This window comes from Silurus meridionalis, chromosome 6, assembly GCF_014805685.1.
Source record: "Silurus meridionalis isolate SWU-2019-XX chromosome 6, ASM1480568v1, whole genome shotgun sequence".
Classification (NCBI taxonomy): Eukaryota; Metazoa; Chordata; class Actinopteri; order Siluriformes; family Siluridae; genus Silurus; species Silurus meridionalis.
In genome coordinates, this window is record NC_060889.1 from 13,094,956 (window position 1) to 13,122,677 (window position 27,722).

Below are 27,722 nucleotides of genomic sequence, written 5' to 3' on the forward strand. Positions count from 1 at the left end.
AATTATTCGACACATGTACATACCATTCAGACCCCCGCTGTCCTCCCTCTAGGGAACAACATGCTGTTTGTGCATCACGGCATCTCTCGCATTCAGGGCCTGCGCCATGGCTCGCAATTAACAGTCTTGTGTTGTTGTGTGGCTAGCATGTGCTGAATGCGGATGGGAAAGTGCGGTATACAATCAGCCTCTGACTTAACCCTATTGATCAGAGGGAGGGTGTCAGCTCTCTGTGGGACTCCTCTTTTGCAATATCCACTTACTGAGGCGCCTTTGTTCCTCTGAGTTTCCTGTGCTGTCAGTGCTAAAGAAGGGATGAAGCCCCTTCAGACTGTGGGAAATAATTGAGACCTGTATCACTAGCAGACATTAATACGCATCACTGACTCGATTTCAAATCGTTTCATATTGTCTTTTGTTAAACCTGGTGATTGCATGCTTACTGTAATTTTATGTAATTTTTTTTGCCTAGCAAATTAACTTATATATTGTACATGAAGCCTGCTAATTATTTAATCTGCAGCATAAGACTAGTTTTATTTGATTTAACTTGTTAACTTGTAACTTGTAAAAATTATTTATATAATATATTTTAATTAAATATCAACTTTGCTAATTGCACGTTCACTGCCTCTTACATCTTTCTCTCGCTCTCTCTTTCTCTCTCTCTCTCTTGTGTGTTCACAGTCCTGGTACCTGGGCGAGCTTAATTCCATTCCAAGTGTCGAACGGGACTCAGATTCTGCCAACAAATGTCCAGAATTACAGCATAAACATCATTGGTGAGCCCCTTCTTCAGGCGGAGACAAGCAACTGAGGGGTGTAAGCGGGGGGGGGGGAGGCCAAGCCTTGACTCTGGAGTGACAGGTCCGTGGACAAACCAGCAAGCAGCACTTACACAATCTCCACTGACTTTCGTCCCTCCCACTGAAGGACTTTGCCCTAGAACAGGAGAGTTGATTCGGGTCAAAGCTGGCACGAGCCTCTCCATGCCAGTCAGTCATTGTGTGAGAAGGCCCCTCAACTGACATACTGTGATATTTACCATACAAACAAATTTTAGATGCCTTAATGTTTTGCATGACAGTCTCTTGTAGTGTTTTTTTTTTTCTCTCATTCTTATGTCACAATTTCTAGGCTTGGTTTTTGAGCAGGTGTAGAAGGAGAGGCACACAAGGGCTGGCTGGCTGGACTTTAAAAATGTATTTTTTTTTTTTTTTTGTTAATTTTTTTTTAATGCAGGCTCCAATTCTGACCTATCAAAGAAGGCTCAACCCACATCATTACATGTCCATAGGAACAAAATTCAGCAAGTCAGACTTTTTTGTTTGTTTGTTCATTTGCCTTCTAAAATTTCTTTTTTTTTTTTTTTCCATGATGAAAAGGCACCTTTTTGGTATCTGTAATCTTGTCAATCTTGAAATTGTATTTCCTTTAGAGCTAAAGGTTAATATCTACTCTTAAGAGTTAAGAACTCTGAATTTTATAGTAAAAAAAAAAAAAAAGACCTGTATTACTAGGTTACAAAACAACCCCAGTGAATTTTCTTGATGTATCCTTTACAAAGGATTTTCGACAAATGGAAAAAAGAAAATATCTCATATGAGGCAAGTGCAATTCAAATGATTTTTTTTACTGAAGGGAAGCTATCATAGTCTGTCTGCCCTAGGACTCTAAAGGAAAGGGGAGTAACTGTTTTAAGTTCACTTGAGAAAAAAAATGAGAAGAAAATTTTTTTTAATTGCATCCTCAAATATGAACATGGAACGTGGATAAGTTGAGAGCGGAGAAGTGTGAGTGACAGCAAACGTTTACCTGAGCAGAACTGAACACGAACAAAACAGCACTTATCTTGAGCCGTACCCAAGCACTCGGGTAGATTAATTTTTTGTTTTGTTTTAATTTATTGTGTAAAATGGCAAACAGAAAAACTTAAGGTGAAAAAGACACAAACACACGGCGTGTATAAAATGGCTTATGTTTTTTTTTTCTTTCTTTTTTTCTTTTAATGTAATCCCTACCTGTCTAGCGTGCATTTTCATTTGGGCCATTAGCTTGTAAAGCTATTGTTTACATTGTGATATTACAAGAAACACAAGAAACGCAGGCTGGTGAAGTAATTTAAGAGACAATGTTTGTGCATGCATGTGTGTGAGTGCGAGTGTGTGTGTGTGTGTGTGTGTGTGTGTGTGTGTGTGTATGTGTGTATGTGTGTGTGTGTTTGTTATGTGTTAAATCTGCACTCAGTTAAACACTAACCTGCAGGGTGAGGCTAGGTCTCATGGTGCTTCTTTTATGCCCAGCTTGGTGAATTTTGAGAGTCGTTAGTCCCATAAAATCTCCAGTTGTTTATTTTATTTTTTTATTTTTATTTTTTTGTCACGGCAGTCCCAATGCCATCGCCTCTCTAATCAGATATATTTATATAACTAATCGTTCCAATAATCTTAATTTGCACGAATATATATAGTCCACATTACGTGCCTTGCCTTTGAATATAGAAAACATCACTACACTTGTTTTTGCTGCATTTATTACTGTTTTAGGAAAGAAAAAAAATAACATTTTTATGATAAGAAATATTTTGTACTCTGGATGAAATTGTGTCATTGTTGATTTTTAGCTTCATTTACTACTTTATCTCACATTTACAGTGCATATCAAGGCTGTGTATAGTTGCTGTTCTAAAGTTTATAATCAAACAGCATTATTTTTCAGTATTTTGGTGTTTTTTTTTTTTTTTTTCATCTTCCTATCATTATTGGGGAGGGAGGGATCCAGAACTATAAGAATTATGCAATACCAAGTTTTGCCTATGGGTAGTGCTTTTAGCTATTGTCGATTAGAAGCTAGTACGGAGATACAAATAGTGAAAACATTTATTTTGTCAATGTTGTCATTGTTAATGTTGTTGTTGATGTTGTTGTTCTTTTCTTCACTTTTCTTTTCTTTTCTTTTCTTTTTTTTTTTTTTTTTATTGACCAAAGTGGGAACTGCTTTCTATGCAGTGTGGGACAAGGTCTTTTTTTTTCATTGAGTGTACTGAAAGATGGGAGAGGCGCATGCAAGGATAGTTTTGTTTTGTTTTCTCTGTGAGGGGAGTAATAATTTTTTTCTTCTACACTTTGTAGCATGCATCATTTGGTCTAATATGGCTGCAGAGTCACTGGTCTGCCTACTGTGACTAACCAACTTATTTTCCACACTGGGGTGCTAGCATGACTCCGGCAAATGACTTCGTTTTTTTAGAGGATGGAAAGCTTGACTTGAGACTGACAATCAGTGTGGCAATTTCGAGAATTTAAGGGTTTTTGTAATTGTGTTCGCCATGACAGTATACACCGCTAAACTAACATTTATGGCATTTGAGTGTCTAAAAGGTTGAGGCATAAGGGCCTCACTCTTATGCCTGTGCTGGGATTTAAACTTCCGATTAGAAGTCCAACATTTTTAACTGCTGAGCTGAGTTACCACTTCCCAGCTGAATCCAATTTATCCCCCAGCTCAGATTTTCCATACAATGGGTTCTGTGATTGTTATCTAATTCATATTGCCTGTTCATTCAATCTGTCCACATGCAACATCACGTACCTGTCAGTACTGTATCTTGAAAGCTGTGAGACGAAACTTCAGCTTTGGATCTGCATATTATCAGGAGAGATATGCAAGTAAATAAGTAGATGCCTTAAATTTTTACGATAAAAAAGTGACTTGCTAACGAAATGCATTACAATCACCACGCTATGCTTGCGTGTTAAAATTTATTTGCAATCAAAAAATAAAAAAGTATCCTTAATTATGTATCCTGGAGATATTTCCAGGTTTTAGCCTTATGAGGATGACAGGTTTCGGGATCGCCGTACGAGCTTACGATCTGCCGTATAATCTTCTTGTGATAAATGACAGACTTCAGAAGAAGGGCCTTATGCAGTTTCCTTTTTTGGTCTGGAGGACCACTGCGATTTTAACACTGAGCACTTACACAGCATAAAGGCAATCATCCACCTCCAGTGCCCTTTCAAATGAGCGATTTTCCTGAAAACAGTACAAGGGTATAAACTCAGGCATAATGCGCCTTGGAGCGTTGTACCGATATCAGTCATTAGATTTATTCTTTGCATTAAACACAGAAGACATTTGGCGTATCTTTCAACATTTCTGCTGTTTGTCCATGGTCCATTTAATGAACACATTCTTCTGCAGCAGACCTGGAATCATTCTAGGTCTTTGTCTAACTACGTATGTCCTCAAAATAAAAAAAACTTTGGATAGAACAAACTCAAGTCAAGCTCAATCTTTCCTCATTCACAACTTATTGTTCAAACAAAAAAATTGAGCTGCCCCCTTTTTATGTGCACTGCTGTCTGTGTTTTTCTTTTTGTTTTGTTTTTTTACTGTTATTGGATTTAAGAAAGTCAATGTGCTTTGCAGCCGTTTGGCCATTAGCCGTGCTTCTGAAGTGCATTTTCCCTAGACTGATGGTCGTGTTAGGGACAGAGGATCAGTGTCATGGTTGTTAGCCGTGCTAAACCAGTGAAGACGACTGTAGGTATGGGTCACCGTGTTGCCCACAATGACGAGATTAGTCTCTGGAATTCCTTAGGGGGATAGAATAAGCTCTGGCAACTGTGGAAACGTTTGTCAGTGCGAGTGCGTGGCAGAGCGTGTGGGATGCTGACACTGTATGAGATGAGCTAATGAGCGTCTTTTTTTTGTTTATTTGTTTGTTTGTTTTTTATTCAACTGCCTGCCTTCTGGACACAAGTTTTTACACTGTAATTTTTTTTCTTTTCCCTTGCTTGGAAAGAGCGAAATTTTAATCTGCTGCCCCACTTTTAAAATTACTCATTTAAAATAATCTTTTTGAATTTGAAGACTTTTTTCTTTTAAGTGTAACGGGAAAAAACTGTTCTTTTTCTTTTTTTTTCCTTTTTTTCTTTTTCCTTTGGTTAGTGTAGGAGTTTGTGATGTGAATATGTGTCATATAAAAACAAATAGGAAAGGAATCAATTATTATATTCATATTGGGATCTTTTTATTCTCTCCGAGTAATTTTACAGGCCCCTGATTCTAGTTGGTTATCAGTGAGTCCTAGCACTAGTCATAGCAATAGTCTCATAGTCCATAGTAGGGAAATTCTGCTCTGTTAACTTGGTGGGTTGTCAGTGCGAGAATGTGGGCAGTGTGTGTGTGTGTGTGTGTGTGTGTGTGTGTGTGTCTGATTGACTCTGACTTCACACAGTAAGGAAAAATGAGGGTCTTTCAAATACCTGCCTTGTAGACAAAAGTTTGTACACTGTATTATTTTTTCTTTACCCTTATTTGTTAAAGCTAAATTTATAAAATTAGCTAAAAATGAATTGTTAATGTAAGAAAAAAAAACTGTTTGGACTCGATCTGGATTTGAGGTACAATTCTAGCTGCCCATATAAAGCAGATTTTCATTTTAATTCGTTGTACTTTGTCACAAAGATAAATTCCTATGTTGGTGTGTAAATGTTTAAAAGTAAACGATGAAGGTCATTTGTTGTGCTTCATGTAGATTAACCTGACGTGTTGTGTCTGTCAGCGTGGACCTCAGCTGTGTCACTTGATTATGAGATAAAGCAGAAATGGGGGGTGGGGGGTGTGTGTGATGGTTTTGCTGATTTGGGATGAACAAGGGAAATGGCCATCCCTTTAAAAAAAAGGCCCCTGATTTTAGTCTGTCATCAGTGATTACCAGGTTGTTAGTGATATATATTTTTGCTGTCTCCTGCAAAAGAAAAAGACTTTTACCCACAGTACGTTGAATCAATTGGTTTCTAATGAGACTGTATAACTTTTCTATTGCGACCCGAGCTAAGCATGTTCATTTCACAGTATTTCCCGTGTTCACCAAGGGTCACCATGGTCGCCATTAGGGGTAACATAGTCAGGATAAGGTCAGTACTGGGAGAAGCCGAACTCCCAGGGGCCTTTGCGCAGCCCCACAAATATCCGTTTATTTTGTTAGCACAGAGGAGAGTTTGGCAAACAGCTGAGCATTTGCACTTTCCACAGTTCCCACTAGCCCTCTCATTGGCGCGTCTTTGTTTGGTGTATGGTTTGCGTGCCATCATCAGATTTCAAACGTGAACACTTCCATCAGAGTTTACTGATTGTGATCGTGTCACAGTGTCGCTCATCACAGCACACCGTGTTATGAGGCTTATGAGAGGAGGCTTATTCTGGTCAATTTCTACCTTTATTTGTGTCTCAGTAGTAATTTTTTTTTAGATTTGTTTTTCATTCCTTTTCAAAGGGCTGATTATTATAACTTTTTTTTAAAGCAGTTTGTTGTCAAGACGTTGGATTCTCATAGCATTACATGTATTACACTATAAAAGACGATGGCCTGGTTAAAGTTAAGTATTACGTGTAGAGTTAGTTATGAAAGCCATGCTCATGGACACTGAGAAGGCCACAAGTATTTTCCTTATGCAAGGAGGTGCTGGTGGCACTCACGCAATATCTTTATTTAGTTCACCTGAATATGGATTTAATCACAGGGAAAGGCAGGAGACCTTTCAAGTCCATTTCGTCAGTTCTGTTTTCCAAGGGCATTTTCGATGGCATGAATGAACATCAGGTAGACATAAACAGGAACATATTAAAAAACCAGCATATTTTGAGATGTTTACCAAAAAAACAAAAAAAAAGACAAAAAATATATACAGTATATATATGTTAAGCAGTGCCTGTTCCAGCTCACAGTCTCAGTGGACTTAACATTGTACATAAAAAAAAAACACTGATTGAAATTTCTTTGGGAAAAATTAGAAATGTAGAAAAGAAAACAGTCAAAACAGAATGTGTGGGTTGCTTCTTCCTGTATTTTTATCTTACTGTTTTATTTTTTTCCCCCTAGGTTTTCTGTGACGTGTCCTTTTTAAGTGTTTTTGTGCTCTGTTCATTTTTTTGAATATTTTAGTCCTATTGAATGGAGTGCCCCAGTCTCTCGATATTTCTTTGATGAGATTAAATAACTAGTTGGGCAGTGTGTTTCTTTAGATTGTCAATGCTACACTTAGAACTACAGTAGATAAAAAGAAAATATCAGTAAAAAAAAAAAATGCTTGCCAGCTCCACAGCAGGGTTGATTTCTTTCAGGTCTTGTGGCACTTTTACACCCTTTTCAAAATAGCGCTTTTTTGTTTGTTTGTTTATTTGTCTGAGGTTTTTTTTTTCTTGAGCCATGCATTTGTAACACGACATCAACAACACTAACACTTGTTATAAGGTTGTATCAGCCTTTAGTGAATGTAGTAACACCACAGATGTATGCAAAAGGCAATGTAAATCCTGAATGTACATCATAGAAGATTTTAAAGACTTGTTTTATTCACTATTCGGAAAATGCAGGTATCCTTCAAGAGACTGTACAGTGAAGGTCTTGTTTATTTTCTTTTTTTCAGCTGTTTTTCTTCATTTGGCTTTTTTTTTTTTTCAGTTTTCACAGCTAAACTGTAGGCATTGCCTTTGAGCTAGCTGCATTTGATGTAGGGGATAAAATTGCCACAAGATGAAAAATGAGTGTAAATAATGCTTGACTTTTTTGTGATTGTTACTGTTATATCCAGCCTATACTGCTAGCAGCTGTTTTTACTGCAGTCAATTACTGGAAGTGGATATATTTCCTATGCAAAACTGTTTAAACAATAAAACGAGCTATGCTACAAAAACAAACGGGTGTGTCTCTTTTTTTGTCTGTAAAACTTTTGATAAATAAAAACGATCACAATTTTAATATAAAGTCATCGGTTGTACTGAAACTAGAAAGAATATATAGCTGGAGTTCATTTGTGTAATTGTTGTGCACTGGCTGCCCAAAACAAATCATACTTTGTGTATCTAAATCATCAATCATGGCTGAAGTGTGCCTAAATGGCCTATGAACATTAGGAACAAGTTTCACATTGCTGCACACGAGTACGATTTTTCTTTAGTTGTGAGGTCATTATTATACACCTTATTTAGCATTTTTAGATATAACAAGAGAAAAGACAGGACAGGAATATCTGACAGGTTTTACATTTGACTCATCTGCTCAAGAAAAACTGCTAAAATGGTAATCCTTTTTCCTTTTATATACAAAAAAACCCAAACCATTTGTTTATTGAGGTTAAATTAGGTTTAGCTTAATTTGTTGAATAGCAATAACCTGCATTATTAATTTAAAAAGTATAGTAGGACGTGTGTGTGTGTGTGTGTGTGTGTGTGTGTGTGTGTGTGTGTGTGTGTGTCTGTGAGATAAGCCAGCAGCACTGCAATCTGTAGTTGGTGCCACAGGACACGTCTTTATAATCCAGCACGCTCAGGGCTGTGAATAGCATTCAGGCCTCAGCGAGTGCCATGTTGGATAAACATGAAAGCCGAAGTCCTCCTGAACCCTTGCAATTAGGCCAGAATCAACACCTGGCTGCGAACACTTCCCTTGGCTATTAAACCAAACAATATGGAGCTACACTGATATAAAATGATCTCAAATACATAATGGTTATCATTATGCCGTTTATAAAAAATAATAATAATAATAATACAAAAATTAGCTAGTTAAATAAACATCTGTCCTCAATCAGAAGGGCTTTGGCTCTTAATGCATCCTACATATTTCCCAAGGATGTTTTATTTTTCTATCATTTTCTCTTAGTGATTTGATGAAGTTAGGTGATGTTTAAGGTGATTAGGTTTTACAGGGCAGCAAGAACAGGTTGAGGTGTGTGTGTGTGTGTGTGTGTGTGTGTGTGTGTGTGTGTGTGTGTGTGTGTGCGTGTGTGTTTGGTTTTGTTTTAAACAGAGGATGCTGTAAGCTGGGTCTGCTTGTGAAATATGAGTCGCTATGCCGAGCTCAGCGCAAAACTGCCTGCCCTTAGAGAAATCAGGAAAAAGTGAAGGCCTGAACCTACATGCTTAGTTATTAGGAACCAAATCCCAGACCTACTCCATCTTCCAAACAGGAAGAAGTGTCAGTTATCAAGACGGATTAATTTGTTAAATTTTCAAACACCAAAAATTAAAGAAGACTCCACAGGTTTGGTCGCAATCAAAAAATAAAGTATGATTTCCCAGTCGTGATTTGGTTTGATTTGATGTTACTGTTTTGTGTTTATCCATAAAACAGCTCTTTGTGTGGCCCCCGGTAGACGGGAGCGTGGGATGTCTGCGCATCACTGGGGTGTGTGTGTGCAGAAACAGGTGTTCAGCATTAAAGTGTTTGTGTGTATACGCAGGGGGGGGTGACTTCAACACAAAGAGAAAACACCACGTCCTTGTCTTGCGAAGTGGCGTGCAGTGAGTTGTAGTGGTGGGGGGTGAAGGAGGGGGGTTGCTGACTGAATGGCGTTCTCCACCCTGATGAAACTCTCAGGATTAGCTCCCTCACTTTCCCACAGACCCCCCCTCTCTCCACCCCTTCAAAAACACACACACACGGCTAATTTGCATACTCCACAGACAAGAAGGGATGCAACAAACAAACTTGATATTGAGTGCTGCCGGGCTATTCAAAGGAACTCGCAGACACACACCACTATGAGGTTCCGTTCTCATACACCCCAGTCTCTTGTACACAATTTAGCATGTGCGTGTGTGTGTATGTGTGTGTGTTTGTGCTTGGCTGTCCTCAGACAACAGAACAGGAGATATATGAATGGCAGGCGAAATGTACACCAGTGGACTTGTGCATCGCTGCGACGACACAGAGCTTATAGAGACTACAGGCAAATGTATGCAATACACTTTTTTTTTTTTTTTTTGCAAGAATTCAGGAAATTAAAACCATGTCTACTTACATTTTCAGGTCCATTGGGTTGGGGGGGGTGAGCTATACATTTTTATCCCCCACTCATAACAGTACCGCTCACCTTAAAACATCTTTGCATAGTTCCAGCCACTCCACATCTAGCCTGCCAAATTCCACTCAAAGCTTTTGATTTATGCTTCATACATTCCACAGCTCCAGTGAGCAAAATTAAATTGTAACCAAAAAGAAGCCAGAATGGATCATCTCAACACCAGGAACAAGTTTCCCCCTGTAACCGCACTAGTCTTTCTACATACACACTTACATAAGAGTGTTTTTCGGGATTTCAAAAGGAATAAAAAGAGATAATAATGAAAATAAATAATCATGTCTTGAACTATTACCATGGCGATTCTTAAAGCATTTTAGAGCTTGAAGGAAAGCCGGGGGGGTGAATTAAGAATGGTATCAGATTGCTTTTTTAGCCCAGGAGAAAACATTTCAGCTATGCATGGACTGACTACCTTGTCATAAATGGTCAGATAACAACCACAAAAAAATGCTGTAGGCTGTAATCTGGCTGTCAAGAAAGTTCTCACTGGGCCTTGACACCCCCCCGCCCCCCTGTTTTTTTTTTTTGGTGTCCTACTGACATGCTGTTTTTATCCCGTGAAAAATTGCACTAGGATTGAATGTGTTAGCCGAGATTTCTGCTCGATTCCGCAAAAATGCAGCAAGATTGCTTGCAGGTGGATTAAACTGAGGAAAGCCTCCTTAATGTGCTGACTCATAAACATTGAGGACTTAGTAGTGAACCTTGAAGAGCTCTGGTTTGTTCCAACGTGGTACCTGTGTATGTGAATGCGCTTGTGAAAGTAAATTTTAAATGTTTCCATCTCTGGAATGACTGCAGTCAAAGGCTATATTAGATTGTAACTCACACTCACATTCTAAACGGATCATGATTGAGTTCAGCACTGTGGTGCTGGTGATGGAGGGGGAAACAGGCACCAGGGATGTGCAGGGAAATGACTATGGATCATGTTCCTGGGGTGGGAGTTGGAATGAGGACTGAAATAAAGAGTAAAGGGGAGCTTTTCAGGCTTTATCTTTCAGCCCAGCAGGCTTTAAGGCTCTCACAGCTAGAGACAAAACTGAGATTAAAAAAAGCAACACTTGTATTGCTGTACCTGTGTTCACTCTTTGTGTGCACTGCAAACTCGTTTTTCTTTACACACCATGTATTAATATGCTTTGAATATATCACAAATACAAAACAATTGAAAAGACACTGCTCATGAATGATGTGGTGGCATCAGATAAAATTGCTGCCCTACACTTCAGCATCACTGGTTTGAACCCTTGTGTTCTAAATGGATTACTTTCCCATTTTTCTCCAACCTTCCAAAAATGTGTATTTGAATAACAATATGTGAATGTGTTCATCTAATCCATGGTGCATTTCCATATTACACCCACTATTCCTGAAATAGACTCTGGACCCATTTCAACCCTGACCAGGTAAAAAGGATACTGAAGTCACTCAAGTCTAATACCAGTACCCATGTTTCAGTGTGTTATGCGTGCTGGGCAATTTTTTTCTGCATACCGAATGAACTAACTGGCTTATTATATAAACAATGAGGAGTGAGGCTAATTAGGCCCTGTCATGCTAAAAGTGGAGAGCATCTTAACCAGTCAATGGTCTGTTCACTGGATTAGTAATGCTGATCACTGTCTAGACTCCAAACAAGCATAAAATGGAGCCAATCACAAGTTCTTAAAGAGAGGTTGCCATAATGATGCAGAAAAAAGTCCAGATTGAGGTAAGTTACAGAATGGCAAAGACGTAATGCTTGAGAGTGTATGTTATGGGGGAGGGCTGTAATATTTGGATTTCTCATCCAGAGCTTAACGCACACAGTGTCTTTGTACCATGCGTTTTTTTTTTTTTTTTTGAGGAAAATGTCCGAAGAGCAGCTTTCTCAGGGTAACGCAGGAAGGTTTTTAGGAAATACTCTCCTGCTGCTTTCACCAGACGTTTTCTCTCTTGTCTTGAATACAGCAGTTTGATTATATGCTTTATTAAGTGTCAGAGTGTTTGGGCTAAGTCAAAGCAGATGTCACCACAAAGACTGTTATTATAGTGTTTAAGATCAGTGTGTGTCTAGTGGGTTTTGTTCTGCTCTTGGAACCCGTAACGTTCTCCTCAGCCTATAGAACACAATATTGGGAGAGATAGACTAGAGAGTTTCAGTACAAAACATGAAGCACATGGGAACCAGTCCATATTCTGGTGTTCAATCTACACTCTTTTGATCCACCTTGCATTTTTCTACGAGGTTTTGCATTTTCCTAGATTGGCTTTAAATTTTTTTTTCTTGCTGTGCTTGCAGGATTTATGCTTCCTTGCTTTCCCTCTCTCCTTGGTTCAACTTTTTTTTCCAATCATTTTGCCTAAATCCCCAAACACCAAAAGTCATGCTTACACAAGTCTTCATTCAGTAGTACACCAAACACCAGAAAACCTTATCTTAAAACATTGGATAAGCTGGGTAAATTTGTAACAGGAAGACATCATAAGCTGTTAAATATTTACATTTACATTATTGTTGGCAGATGTTCATATCCAGTTTGACTTACAGAAGTCTCTTCTGTAAAAAAAAAAACAATAAAAAAAGATTATTAGGCTACACATGCTAAAACCCCATTAAACAGTTTAATTAATCTTTAAACTTTCTTTCGGCTTTTTCCGTTAGGGGTCGCCACAGAGGATCCTCAATATCTAAAAACATGTATGATCATATCGACTGTGCATTGTATTTTAATTTTAAATGTGGAAAAAAACTACCATATCCTACATGCACATTTTAACTGCTTGGCTTTGAAATGTCAAATTATTTGTGTTTTTTTTTCAAAGTGAAATACAGACCAATATGCATAAACCTTGACAAATAGGCCCTTAACCAAACTTTTTAAAGTTTTGAATACGGTAATCAACATGGGCATGGATAAAAATGGATGCTATATGCAAATATATGTTTATTATTAGTGAAACCAAACTCAACATATATGCATGAAGACAAAATATTCTTGTACATGTTTTAAAGTAACCATTGTGTTTTTTCTTGGTGTATATATATATACACATATATATATATATATATATATATATATATATATATATATATATATATATATATATATATATATATATATTTTTTTATATATCTGAGTAAAAACGAAAACATATGTTTATATATAAACATCTGTAAACCACCACTGTCAATCTAGATTGGGCCGTTCATACGGACTGCAGCATGTTTATATTACAGAATGTAGTCTTTATTTGAGCTTGATGTCAGACTGCTCACTCACTACTCACTGCTCACTACTTTTTTGTTGCATTCTCTTCCGCAGATCGCATTGGCATTCAAGTCCCAATGTACACCTCTAGTCTCAGACTCTAGAATGTTTTTCTGGCAAGCTTAAAAAATAAGAAGAAAAATAAGAAGAATAGTGAAGAAGAATAGTTTTGTTTGGGGGTTTTTATCGTGTAGATTCACATTTAGTTACATCACTAAAATTTTAAAATGTAAAAAAAAATTTCTTTTATTTTTAAATTAACATAAATGAAAGAATAACATGAAATATACTTTTTTATAATTTTCTCTTTATCTCAGTTTTTCTCTATCTCATTTTATTAAGGCAAAATCTAAACTACCTCACACTTACAAGTCAAGTCAAGTCAAGATTATTTCTATAGCGCTTTTCACAACAGACATTGCCTTAAAGCAGCTTTACAGAAATCAACAGTCAAGGTGAATGGTGTGCATTTATCCCTGATGAGCAAGCCGACTGTGGCGAGGAAAAACTCCCTTAGATGTTATGAGGAAGAAACCTTGACACTTACAAGCCTCAATAGCCTGGATGTATCAAAACATTCAGCTTTTAGCTTCTATTCTCAGAAATTGTTTTACATAGCACTGAATACTAAGATAGATACGGTGTAGAAACTTTTGTCAATGCATAGTGCAGGTACACAGCAATTTAGCAATTGCAGAAAAATATGCAAACATATGTACTGCATGTAATATATGTAAATATATGTACAAATAAATATAAAGGCTATGGCAGTGACAATGTGCAGGAGCTGGTGAGCAAGCACACTAAGAATATATACAGTATAAACATATATCAAACTCTTGATGTCACCCAAATGAGGATGGGTTCCCCTTTTGAGTCTGGTTCCTCTCAAGGTTTCTTCCTCATAACATCTAAGGGAGTTTTTCCTTGCAACAGTTGCCACGGCTGCTCATCAGGGATAAATGCACACCATTCACCTTGACTGTTGATTTCTGTAAAGCTGCTTTGAGACAACGTCTGTTGTGAAAAGCGCTATACAAATAAACTTGACTTGATATGAGCATATACTGTATATAAACATATACAAAGTTATATAAGTGCATTGTTCATTGTATGTACAATTGTACACGGTTATACACAGTGTATACACAGATCATTATGAGGATAAATGAGGACATACAATAAACATACTATTATATACAGAAATAATTGGCAGAAATGATATAGAATTTACAATGATATTGAATGTGCATTAAAAGTTATCACTTTGTCTTACACTTTCTGTGAGAGTCTATTCAAATTATTCTTTGGAAAAGCCTTAGTTGTTTATGTTACAGCTGACTAATGGTTGGCCACTAACTACACTGATGTTGTTTATGCTGAACTTGAACTTACACGGTACCCGCTTAACCTTTGCCCGAGTGAAGAGTGAGAAAAAGGCCAAACATCTCAGTAATGTTTGATGTGTGTTTGTATCTTTGCCAGAAAGCATTTGGCTAAAGTTAAGAGGATGCGTGATTTGTCATCATTTGCAAAGAGGACCACTCTGGCCCAACATTAATTAAAAGCGAGAACTGCATAGCTCACGGAGCACAAAAAGGTGAAGTATGTGTAGGAGTAAGATCATTTTAAATCATGTTCTGTCTGCGCTGTATGGTTTTGCAGCTAAGTTGCTTACTCTCACACCCTATATGGTGTAAATAAAACCATTTCCATGAGTATTTAATGTTTTGAAAAGGTTAATCATAGGCTCCTGTCCATCAATGTTTTATTTCGTTCAATTTTAGTTAATATACAAGTATAGGCAAGTGTGTGCTTTGTGCAAATTTAGTGTCGGCGTGTTCCACTTTCGGATTCTCTGCACCTGCGTTGCGTTAAGCAGTTCATGCGGTGGAATAATGAGCTGCAGGTGTGTTTGGGTCACCTGCTGTTTGTTTGTTTGTTTGTTGGCGTCAGCTACAGCGGACACACGCCATTTCCATGTGCCTTTCAAAGAGTAGTTAGTCCACTTTTGGCTCCGAACCTGCCCCAACATGACATTTCACAGTGCAAAATGGTGCTTCATAAAATTACTTCACAGAACACAAAATGCTGTTTTTGCCCCTCTCCATTATTTGCTTTCTTCTCTTCCTGTCTCTAAACAGTAACCTAATTATTATTCATTATTGTAAAGTTTTAGTCAACATACTGGCATCCCTCGAGGGGAAAAAACGTGTGTTTGAAATGAAGTGTCGACCAAATAGGAAGAATTTATTATGATGTTTTTTTGGTTTCAAGTTTCAGTAAAATTTTCTGGCCCACAATTTAATCCCACCTTAACTTTCAGCAAATTTCAGCAGTTCATGTGTAGTGAAGTTCAAGGAAAGCTGAAAAATTGGCAGTATTTTGATAGGCCAGAATGCTAAGTAATGGCATATATAATAATTGAACCTACATAAGTTTTATGTAATCTCATATCATATGGTTAAAGTCTAGTAACTAAACAATTTCTATGATTATTCGAAATAATAACTCTCATAATCATATAATCATGTACAGTGGTACCCCGCTTATCGACTTTAATCTGTTCCTTAAAACCGGTCGAAATGCGAAAAGGTCGAAGAGAGAACACGCAATATACAATATACATGCACTAAATTGTTATATTGACCACTAAATAACACTTTATTGTTCACAAACCGAAGTTTAATTTACGATAGATGCTCTCTCCATGAAGGCTGAGGAGAGACTGGGAAGATCCTTTCCCCCGCTCCATGTGGGTCGGGGTAATAAAAGGTTGATAAGCAAGCATTTGGTTGTTCAGCGGGCGCAAATTTCGGTCGAAAAACTGTTCGCTAAGCGAAAAGGTTGATGTTTCCAACCTGGTTGATAAGCGGGGTACCACTGTACATCATTTGATGATATTTCAATTTGATTGAATGATAATGATAACACAAGACATACATTCTCAGAAATAATTTTAATATGAGTGTGTGTGTGTGTGTGTGTGTGTGTGTGTGTGTGTGTGTGTGTGTTCACCACAAAATACATTTCTCAATCTATTCTTTAATTACTTAAAAAGGAAAATCAGGGGAAACCCAGAGGACATTGTCCGCAGCAAAGTCGATTCACACAGAAGCCCATGTGGAAGCATTTGCCATTTTCCCCATTAATCTATAAATCTCTTTCTGATGAGAAGTCGGCACACGATAGCGGCTCCTGTGTCCCTGACGTATGCAGACGACCCTCTGGCTCTAATAACACAGCATAGTGCCAGATGTCAGGTTCATTGATTTGCACATGTGCTTACACCACACACACACACATCCATACTGTACACACACACTCACATACGTGCATATGCACATGCAAACACGCACACACCTATAATCAATCTCTATATGTCGACTAACATTGTCATGGTGGGGTCTGATATAATGGGAAGCAATAAGTGCTGGTCTTGCCACATATTTGGCTAATAAAATGATTAATTACCCAGACTAATGCCTTTTTATCCAGAGGGGGTCTGAGATGTTCTCACGTTACTAAAACTCAATTGGAGTGATTGCCTTCAACTAAAGCATCAACAGCTGGTCATAGCCAATTGTACTGGGCAATTTGTTAGTGTCTCAGCCTGATTTTCAATATTTCAATTAGGCACTTCCAAGAACAATACACACAATAAATCCAAAATGTATATGGTTAAATTTATGCAGCCGGCTATATAAAAAATACAACCTGACACAAGGATAGATGGCGAGTACATGACAAAATAAAATCAATCATGCGGCTGTTAAATATGGCTAACAGATATGTGATGTAGTATGTGAGTATACGTGCTTTAAAGTCAGCACATATGTTTTAGCATGTGTCACATTTATAATGGGGTAATTTCATGGCAGGTTGCAAAATGCTAGATTACATCTGTGGTCAGATCAGAGGCACTGATACACTGTGCGTGTGTGTGTGTGTGTGTGTGTGTGTGTGTGTGTGTGTGTGTGCGTGCGTGTGTGTGTGTGTGTGTGTGTGTGTGTGTGTGTGTTACTGGGTGTGTGCTCATCTGGTCATGCCAGCACCCAAGAAGATGAAAGGAGCGAATTGATGATAATGGTGGTCACACTGATCACACATCTGAACACCTAATTTGACATGGTCATAATAGCATCTTTGGCAGTATCATTAACATCAGTAGGTAGCCACCCCCTACCCCTTACTTTTATTTCAACCTAGAAGCATTACTGCAGGACTGCTCGTGTTGTAAAGGATCTGAAACTAGAATCAATTATGCCAACTTTATTCCTGATTATTAAAATTAATTAGCAAAGAAGATAAATTATACATTACAATTTAATTCAATAATAATTCATTAAAACTATAATTTAGAACCCAAAGGTATAGGGCTGTCCAAATGTATATGTAAAGCAAGATTTTTTTTTTAAGCAAATGTTTTATTTACTGATTTACTGAAGTCTGAATGATAAATAGATTTTAGGGCCAAATCACCTGCACAAACATTTTTACTACACAAGACAAACAAACCCTAATTCCCATACACCCATATTTTATTTATAATAGAACATAGTGTGTGTGTGTGTGTGTGTGTGTGTGTGTGTGTGTGGGTGTGGGTGTGTGTGTGTGTGTTTTATACTGAGGAAAAAATAAGGTATTTTTTTATTTGAAGGCGGCAACATGTCTCCAAAAAGTTTGGACAAGGCCATATTTACCACTGTGTAGAATTCCATTAACAGCTGTTACATCTGGGAACTGATGGGAGCAGTTTCTGGAGTTTTGGGGTTTGGGGAATAGAATTTTGGGATATTTGTGTCAAAAAATTAGTGCTGATACCAAGAGCATGTCTGATACTGAGTGCTTGAACTGAGTGCTGATAACAAGATGTATGGTCCCTTTCCTCTTTATTCCAGAGAACACGGCACACATAGTTTCCAAAAATAATTTTCAATTTCGATTTATCTGCCCACAGATCAGTTTTTCACTATATCTTAGTCCATAAATGGACTTTGACAAAGAGAAGACATCTGTCTTACTGGCTTATGTTCGCATATGGCTTTTTCTTTGCATTATAGAGCTTTTCTGCATTTGTCAATGCAGTGATTTAATGCAATGCTCCCTGAATATTTAGACAAAGTTTTTGCAGATTAGTGAACATCTGCCCAAGAGGGACAGGGCCTCTCTAAGTTACTTTTTTTAATACCCAATTATGTTACCTACCTGTTGGCAATTAACCTAATTCGTTGCTAAATGTTCCTCCAGCTGCTTCTCTTTAGTAACACTTACTTTTCCAACTTTTTGTTGCCTTGTCCCAACTTTTTTTTAGACGTATTGCAGCCATGAAATACAAAAATATAAAAAATGGTATGTTTCCAATCTAAAATTTCGTTTTTTTTTTATATTCAATTGTGAATAAAATGTGTTAATGAGATTATTTATTATATATAGAATAATGTTTACATTATAAACCCAATCTATATAATCTTTTTGTTAGCAATTCATTATTTACAAAATCTATCTAAACTTGCATAATAGGAGTGCTGATTTTTCTCTGTGAGAGAAAGAGAAAGCTTTGTCAACACATAATGTCAAAACCAATGCTTTCAATTCTTTTAAATTATTTTAATATGTGCTCAGAAATTCTATGACCATACTGAAGCTTGCCAATTGATGTCATAGGACAAAATCCACAAATATCCAGCAGTTTTTGGAACTGCTTCACAGTGAATGACTGACCTTCCCTCACTCTCTTGACGGATGGACTCGACACGAGTAGAGGACAAATGTGCCCGCATAAGGGTCAAATCCCATACTATGCCTAAGTAAATGGTTCTCTGTAATGGAGAAAGCACACTCTTTTTGGCCTTTAGCCTTAACACCAGTTCCTTAATGTGGACAAAAAAGACATTTCGATAGCGGACTGCCAGCTGCTCTGATTAAGCCAATATCAACCAATTGTCGATATAATTTAGAATGCGTAAGCCCAGAAGCCTCAGGGGGGCCAGTGCCGCATCCACAAACTTTGTGAAGGTGTGGGTTAAAGAGCAAGACAGGCAAACAGAAGGACCTGATTTTGGTAAACTTCGGCCCTGAAAGCAAACCTCAGGAACTTACTGTGAGCTGGAGGGATGGATATATAGAAGTATGCATCCTTCCGATATATGGTCAAAAACCAGTCCTCGGGCCTTATTTGGGACATGACCTGCTTTAAGGTCAGCAACTTGAACCTAAGTCTTAAAAGCGAGAGGTTCAGCTGACGCAGATCCAGTATAGGATGCAACGCTACCTCCTTTTTGGGAACTAAGTACCAGCTGTAGAACCCGGACTCTCTGTCTGATGGATGGAACTTCTCGATGGCCACCGTCCTCAAGAGAGTGTTTACTTCCTGTTCTATGACCAGAGCCTGTTTAGGCCCCACCAGGGTGCTAGATAGTCTCTCGAGACTGACCTCTGGTAAGCTCACGGACATGCTGACCACCCAAGACATCTCCCACATCTAGCTCCCACAGCAGATCAGCCTGATAGGCCTGCAGCACAGCCATGGTGTGCAGACATGACCCGCTGAGGCTTAAGTTTTGCCCACCAGCACCAAGGTGATTCTCAGGGACTTGGTAAACAGCGCTGGGGCTTTAAGAGCCGACACATCACAAAGGGAGAGAAAGCTATCCAGCGTCTTTTCAACCCGAGGCATTGCCCCATAACCACACTCTCTTAGTCTAACTATATTTAAATATAGTGACACCCTAAGACTAAAGAGGTGGGAAGATAAGGCCTGGCTCACAACCTGGACACCGCAGTGTGCTGGTCTGGGAAGAAAGGCAGGCACTTGCACGGAGGCAGTGATGCGAGTTGCGGAAAGCGCTCGTCAAGCTTACTAGGCATTCTATCTTGAGCTTGGCAAAAGCATGGGTCACCACCTATAGGAGCTCTTTGGAAAGGACTGCCTGAGGGGAAGTCTCAGGAGGCTGGCAGACCTCCACCCCCTCCTCAGAGGAAGAGAGGTGGAGCTGAGCACTCTCCTCGCAAAGTAAAGAAAACACTGAAAGGCATGGTTCCGAACCTTGTGACCGGGATCTGGACCCGGCAGGTGAGGGATGCGAAAGGGACAAGCCCATCTCCAACCCCTCTCCTACCTTCTCTCCCTCGAGAACCGACCTAGCATGCTCTGCTAAGTGACACATAGTAATTACACATATAATTCAGAGCGTGGACAACACGGAATCGCTCCCAAAGCGTTTTTTTGATGCAGCTCGAGATCCTGAAGTGGAACTAACATTTACATAGAGCTGAAAGTGATTCTCCTTTGGATTTGCCGTAGTATGAGCATCAATGTCTAGTTTAAAAAGCACCTAATTTAATTAATTTTATACCCTGATATGAAAGCATTTAGCACCAATTGCAGATCACAATTTGTTTCACAATCTCCAGTGCCAATATAATCCTACCAGGTAAACCTTTAGGGCAGACTCAAAAAAAGAGGCAAAAAGATCATTTCTTTATCTTGGTGCTTTTGTGTCTCTGCCAATTTCTTTCCTCTGCAACTGCATTTAAATACAATCATAACTTATATACTGTTATGGTGTATACGTGCATGTTATGTCTATTATTCCAGCAATTCGCTGAATACACTGTTTTAAAACCCATTTGCCTATTTGACATTCTACATATAATCATTAACATACAAGGATGTAATAATAATCATGGAAACGGAAAATCCAAACAAGCTCATAGCATATGAGCAAACAAGAAACCATAGCGCCAAGTATAATGGCCTTCAATCTACTGTAAGAAATGACATTTGTTTCATGTTTGTTTTGTCTGTGTTGTAATTGGAAGCAGGGCTGGGAGTTGAGGGAGAAAACACATGGCAGAGACAGTAAGCGCGTTAGCCCAGTGATTGGCCCTCACTGCCTGCCTCCGGTGTTTCTTCTGTCCGCTTGCATCACACCATGGGCCTGTTGCCACACAGACTAGAGGCTACTACTGTCACAAGTGGATTTTCAGTTGGATTGGATTTTGTCCTTCCTCTCCGCAAAGAAGAGCACATGTGAACCATGCATAACATACAGAATCAGGTGACAAATTAAAAGAAAAAAATAATCAGCATTACAAACAACAACAATAAAATGTTAGACCACCAAAAGCCTCAATAACAATTTAATTATGTCTAAGAATAGACTAAACAAGTTTTTGGAACTGTACTGGACAGATTTATACCATTCTACCAAAACTAGTGTGTTGTTTATAGTGGTGGAGAGTGCTGTCAAATAGATCATTCCAAAATCTTCACTAGGGTTTAACAAAGTCATCACAATTTGATTGAAATCTGGTTACTGCAAAGGTCATGTGCAATGAATAATTTACATCATTTTCATGCACATTCAGCAAACTTGTGCCTCGAGGATGGATTTGTTGTCATGCTACAATAAACCACTCCCATCTGGATCGAACTCTCATTGTGAGAAGTTAAAATAAACATATTGTACTTATTTGCAATGACTTTTCCTTCTAAAACGTTAAGCCAAATGCTCTATGCCAAATGCTTCCCCACAAAAAAAGATAAACAGAGCCACCATGTTTTCCTTCCATTTGTCTCGCATCTGTAAACATCTGTATGTTAACACAGTTGTGTCTGTGTTTTCTGATTCTGCTCTGCAAGACATTTATGTATAATCATGTATTCCTCAGAATTTTCAAAGGACTGTACATTTCTTTCCAACCACTGCAATTTACTCAAACAAAAGTAGTACCCGGTTCACAATTTAATCCAATTGCACCATTAACATTGTAAACAGTGCAATTATGAAGCACAAAAACAAATCTTTTCCTCTCAGACTGTTTGTGACATTACATAAAAAATAACAGAGTATCTAATTTTCTATCCGAAATCAGTTAATGGTTGCGCAGACCTATTTGATTGTTTGATCAAATCACGTGATCACCGGTCAGTCTGAGAATAGAGGAGCCAAAGTTTTTGAGTTGTTGCTGCTCAGTTTGAACACTGTATGAAACTCTTGAATGTCCTTTGGCTGCAGATCAATGAAACATATATAATGAGACTAACAATAATCAGTGAATATTAAATTGTAAAGCCTTATCAAAGTGAATAAAATGCATTATACATTAAGTAATATTATGATATAAATTTGAACATTATTTAATGTGCTATAATTGAAGTAATAAACATTTTGGTTTATATCTTTTTAGTGACTCATATACTAGTGGTATAACTTACAATATTTCTATCTGTACCTATTTATATTCCGAATATTAAGATCTGTATTTACATCAGTCAGACAGAATTGAATCAGTGAAAGCTAACGTAAATAGCATTTATTATCTCGTTACAGTGGCACCTGTCAAAATGTAATGAAACTCTTTTGGGTGTTTCTGGTATGTAGTGGTAAGAATCTATTCAGAAGTGGTCCAAGAGAAGAACAACTGGTGACGTAGTCATGCTACTTATATTAAAGATGGTGGTTATGAAATGACACTCACATTTTGAATAGCATTCTTTTTTCTACATCCATACCTTGAAACCCTATACATCAGCATTCCAGAAAGCAGACACAATGTTGCTTAATAAAATGTAGGGTATGTTTACCATGACGAAGAACCCACTTTTGCAATTGCTTGTAATTCATGATTACCCCTCTGAGTCCAGCTATTTTCAATTTATCCCAGTTATTATGGATATACACATCTCCACACTTCCCCAATTTTTATTCAGGATATCCCAACAAATCCCACACGGCAAAGACCCTTGCTCCTTATAGGTAATCTCATATGCAGCCACATGTTAGATTATCCCCTGGAGGCTTCTATGTTGAGGCTGTCAGGTTGTAGGGTTCACAGGATGGTCTATATTTCCAGAGTGAGTGAGTAGAAGAGAAAGAGAGCGAGAATAGAAGGGAGGTGGAGGTTCAGTATGGTCTCAGCGCATGTGGTATTAATATTACAGCATGAGGCGTGGAGGTATGAGGTTTGCTACACAACCACACTTTGAGGTCAGCAAATTCAAAATCTCCCTTTACACATACTCCATTTATGTGTGTTTCTGTGTTTCCAAGATCTAATTTACTGAGGATCATATACTCATGTCAAGCATATGTGAACTTCCTCTTCCTTTCTCTATTAAGCAAACTTTCTTGTGCTTCCTGTGAAATTTCTCAGATTTCTACATAGTTCTATCGTGTTTTCTGCATTTAACCAATCAGAGAACAGAGGCGTCATCTCCTCAACTCTAATGGGGCATAATATGACTCCTCTCGTCTTTTCTGCCATCCAAACCTTCCCATCCATTACAGTTTACCTTAAGCCAACTCTCTCCTGTTAAAACCTAATACACCTCCCCTTTCCTTGGCCGGTAATTGGTTCCAGATTGCTGGCACACTCTCCACATAGCTGCTCTGCATCATGGTGATTGAAGGAGAACGGGTCCTCCCTTCAATTGGATTACTCCTTCAAATGTACTGCTCTTTACAGTCAGAAAAGGGCAAAAAAAAGAACAAGGCCCCTCGCAAGTAAAAACTAGTGACACTAGTGATTCTCTGTAGATGCACATTAAAAATGACATGGTGCCACATGAGGAGGATTACTGTAGTTTCACAAGCTCTCATCACTTTGCCTTACAGCACTGAAGGAAATCCAGAAAATCTATGAACTATTCCATAAGTTCCTCACACAATGGCATTGAAAGATCTAAAATGGAACTACGGTCATTTTCCAGTACACCAATAACATTACTTCTCCCATAGCCAGTAACCTTTTGCTATGTTAAACAGATCTCTATATTAAAATACATTTAATAACATGCTGTTATGAAACATCATGAGCATGCCTTCCTCTTTTCTCAGTGAGAATTGAGAATGTACGACTCCCTGGAGAGTCAGTCTCCAAAATAAAAACATGAAACACGACTGAGGTGCTTTGAGGCAGTGGTTTAATGTAACCTTGGTTTTCATGAGCTGGCGGTAAAACCAGAACTGAGAGAGAGCGTAAAAAAGAGAGAGAGTGAGAGAGAGTATGTGAGAGAAAGAGAGAGAGAGAGAGAGAGAGAGAGAGAGAGAGAGAGAGAGAGAGAGAGAGAGAGAGAGAGAGATGGAAAGAGAGAAAGAGCCTGGTGAGAACTTGGCTCGTTTATGAAGTTCTTGGATGAAGAGTCGAACATACATTAGGAGCTTCCACACTCTCACCCACTCCCATATGGTGTGTGAATGTGGCCTCAGCTCGCGCTTGGGATCTTAAAAAACCATCCCATATGTGTGCTTGTTTCTTTTCATTAGTTTCCAAACCTAACAGAAGCCCATCCTCAGCAGATTTAATGACATTTTACATCTTGAATGTGATGTCCAAAAATGTGCACCACATTTGCATAAGGATTAATGGAAATGGGAAAGGCACAAATATGCTCAAGTTTTGTCCAGTCACTGGATCTGTCAGGTGAATTAAGATTAATAATATACTGCATATACAGTATTAGCAATTTTCTTTGTGTCCAAAGTCTCTTCGTATCTTTTGCATATTTGGATATACTGTACTTTACTAATTTATTACAAACCAAACTGTACTGGATCTACAAAGAATTCCTTGCAGTTAAATAGAAACCGATCCTACTTTAGATATTTTCAGCCTCTTTGACATATGTCACCATGTCTCTGATGTTTCATCTTCTTTTTTTCTTACCTGTTCCTGATCCAATGAATGTTTCTGAGCCATATCCTTCTTTCCCCCATTAAAAAGGAAAGGCAGTATGTTTTATGAGGCTTCAAACTTGGCTAGAAATCCAAACTACATAACAACTGGCAATGGCGTCAGACTTTACAGTGAAGAATTTTAAAGAATTTAAAAATAAAGTCTTTAACGTTCATGTTCGTGTGAATTTAATAGAGCTAAGATTCTGTATATGAACAGACAAACACAATAACTCACAAAGAAAAGTCTGTCAGCATAATGCCAAAAATAATAAAGATAAAAGAGGAATGGGGTGTGCGGCATACTTTATTAACTTCACGAGGATGCAGCAAGGTTTGATCATGCTAGTTTGTTATGTGGCATCATACAACCAATGTTCTTACTGAACCATGGCAAAATTCCCAAATAGCAATCTACAAAGCTGTGTACAGCTTGTAGAAGTTATAGTTGGATATTAAGTTTGGCAAATTATAGCTGCTGATTCAAGAGCTAGAAAAGAAAGACGACCAGTAAGCCTAGTGGTAATAGTAAAAATACAACAACAAAAAAAGTGTTTTTTCACCTAGAAATATTACAAACCGATTATTATTATTATTATTATTATTATTATTATTTATTATGCATTAAGATATAAGAAAGCATACCTGATGTTTAAAATACATTTATTTATACTTTATGTCTATTCACACTTAAAGAAGTTTAATACTTAAAGTATTGATGATTACAGATTTCCATTATACACAAGCATTTTACTTTACAGTTCTGGTTTTCATCTCAACATGTATTATTAAAAAACTTTCTTTCGGCTTCTTCCATTAGGGGTCACCACAGCGGACCATACGCATGTTTGATTTGGCACATGTTTTACGCTGCATGCCCTTCCTAACGCAACCCTCCCCATTTATCCGGGCTTTGGACTGGCACTAAGAGTGCACTGGCTTGTGCAAGCCTAATGGCTCTAATAATGGTTCTAATTGAAATATTGAAATTTTCAAATTGATGAAGTTTTCTTTAATGCATGCTTTTTTTTTATTCTTGAGCAAAGTTGACTTTGTTAACAACATGACAATTAGACACAATAGGTAATTCTAAAGAATTGCACATACAACATATAGTACTGTGCATATATAAAGCTCAGAAATGGAGGATCATGGTCCTTCAGTCTGTCTGATCCCACTACATCTTGTACTCTTGTACACCTAATAAGTGAAACATTTCTAGCTTAAGGTATTCTAGGCTAAATTGGACCATAAATACACAAATTGAATGTAATATGTGAGCAAATCTGAGAGAATTCTACAGGGACCCTTTAAAAACCACACAGCAGATGCAGAGGACAAAAGCTGCTGTACAATCTGTCACCGCACACTTAGGTAAAGGACTCTGTGGTCGGGCAAGTCATAAATCTGCTCAGAAGGTGTCAAAACTTAAGTGGAACCACTAAAGTGCCCATGGCCATTTTGTCTTGCATATCATACCTACATAATCTCAGGTCTGAGGTAAAGGCTTGCTCATGGGCACTTGTGCATAGTTTAAACAACAGTAGTTGTGCATCTGTAAAACTTGTTGGGGAACTTGTTGGCTTCTTTAAGATCAGCCCTGTGTTTGGCTGTGTTGGTAGAAAAAAGTAACCATTCACTTTCTTTTGTACTCACTGTTGCAGCTGAATTGATTTTACTTTCTAGTATTAGCCTGTGGATGAACTTCCTCACAATGCAACAACCAAATTAGACTGGAGTGGTGCCTGGTTGTGGTGTGCCAGTGAAAAGCAGTAAATGGATAAAACATGGCAGGGGTTGAGTTCACTGGGTACCGGCTTGTCAAGTAACCCAGGGATGATGAGAGAGTACATAACATGTCTACTCTAACCATTATGAACAAATTTCTCAGACTCAAGTTCAATTTGTTTCAGAGTTTTTCTCTTCTTTTTAAGTAAAAAAATGTATAATCTTTGTTCAAGAACTAACCACAAAAGGTCTAATTCAATTGCACTTCTATTATTACATTGTGATTTTGAAAGAGACTTGAGTAATAAAACAATATTCAAAGCTTCTGCCAGCATTGCAGGCTAGACTCAGTATAACTGTGGCTGAAGGATGGCTGATTTAGGAACAGTCAGTTGGCTTTGATTAAAGGGAACCCCCAGGCTCGTCACTTACACACAAACTCCCTCATTCTAACATCGTCTCGTCTCACCCTGGCCGAGGTCCGCACTCAACCAAGGATGGCTCCCTTCAGCCAAGAACTGGAGGCGCATCAGTGCCAAAATAAATGATTTGAGCCAAGGAGAGCTAATGCATTAAAGAGCGATTCCATGGCACTGAATCTCACACTGACACATCTGAGCTCAGAGCAAGGCGATATTAAAAGCAGAAGCCAGGCCACATCTGCAGAGTCGTGATTAAAAATAGATTAACTTCTAATACGTCATAAGATCTGTGTAACAAGTCACAAAAATCATTTATTTTGGCTTCACTGGATTGTAAGTTATGTCCATAGCTTTTGAATTAGGCTGAGCTTAGGGGTGTTTCCCAATGACTCATCAAATGTGGCAGTTTACGAACTTCGCATAGTGTCACACTGACGCCTTTGGGAAAGTTGTAGATCCATAACCAGAAGTTTATTAAGGGATTTTCCAGAAATGTTGTTGATGTCCCTATCAAGGGGTCAAAAAAAAAGGTAGACAGTGTTAAAGCTAGCAAATCTTTGATTATAAATTGACACATCAGTCTGAAGGTAAAACTTGTTGCAGTAAAGCAAAAACAAAGACTTTATTAGTGAAGGGAAACAGCTGGAACCAATCATTTAACAACACAGGAAACAATGCGCAAATAAGAAAAATTAAACCCCAGATGGTCTAAAACAGGTATGCTAAGTAGAGAACTAAGATAAATATGGACTGTTTGATGTT

The 27,722-nt window shown here is 38.1% G+C and overlaps 1 protein-coding gene across 5 annotated transcripts in view; it reads left to right on the forward strand.

Annotated features, from left to right (window-relative positions):
- The window catches only part of LOC124387631 (nuclear factor 1 B-type-like), a 73,677-nt gene extending 65,970 nt beyond the window's left edge, over positions 1-7,707 (forward strand). For all 5 annotated transcript variants that reach the window (XM_046852079.1, XM_046852083.1, XM_046852078.1 and 2 more), the window contains one exon: positions 688-7,707. In XM_046852079.1, coding sequence (XP_046708035.1) covers positions 688-786 — 99 coding nt within the window. In that variant the 3' untranslated portion in view covers positions 787-7,707. The remainder of the gene's footprint in view (positions 1-687) is intronic.
- Positions 7,708-27,722: the final 20,015 nt, after the last annotated feature.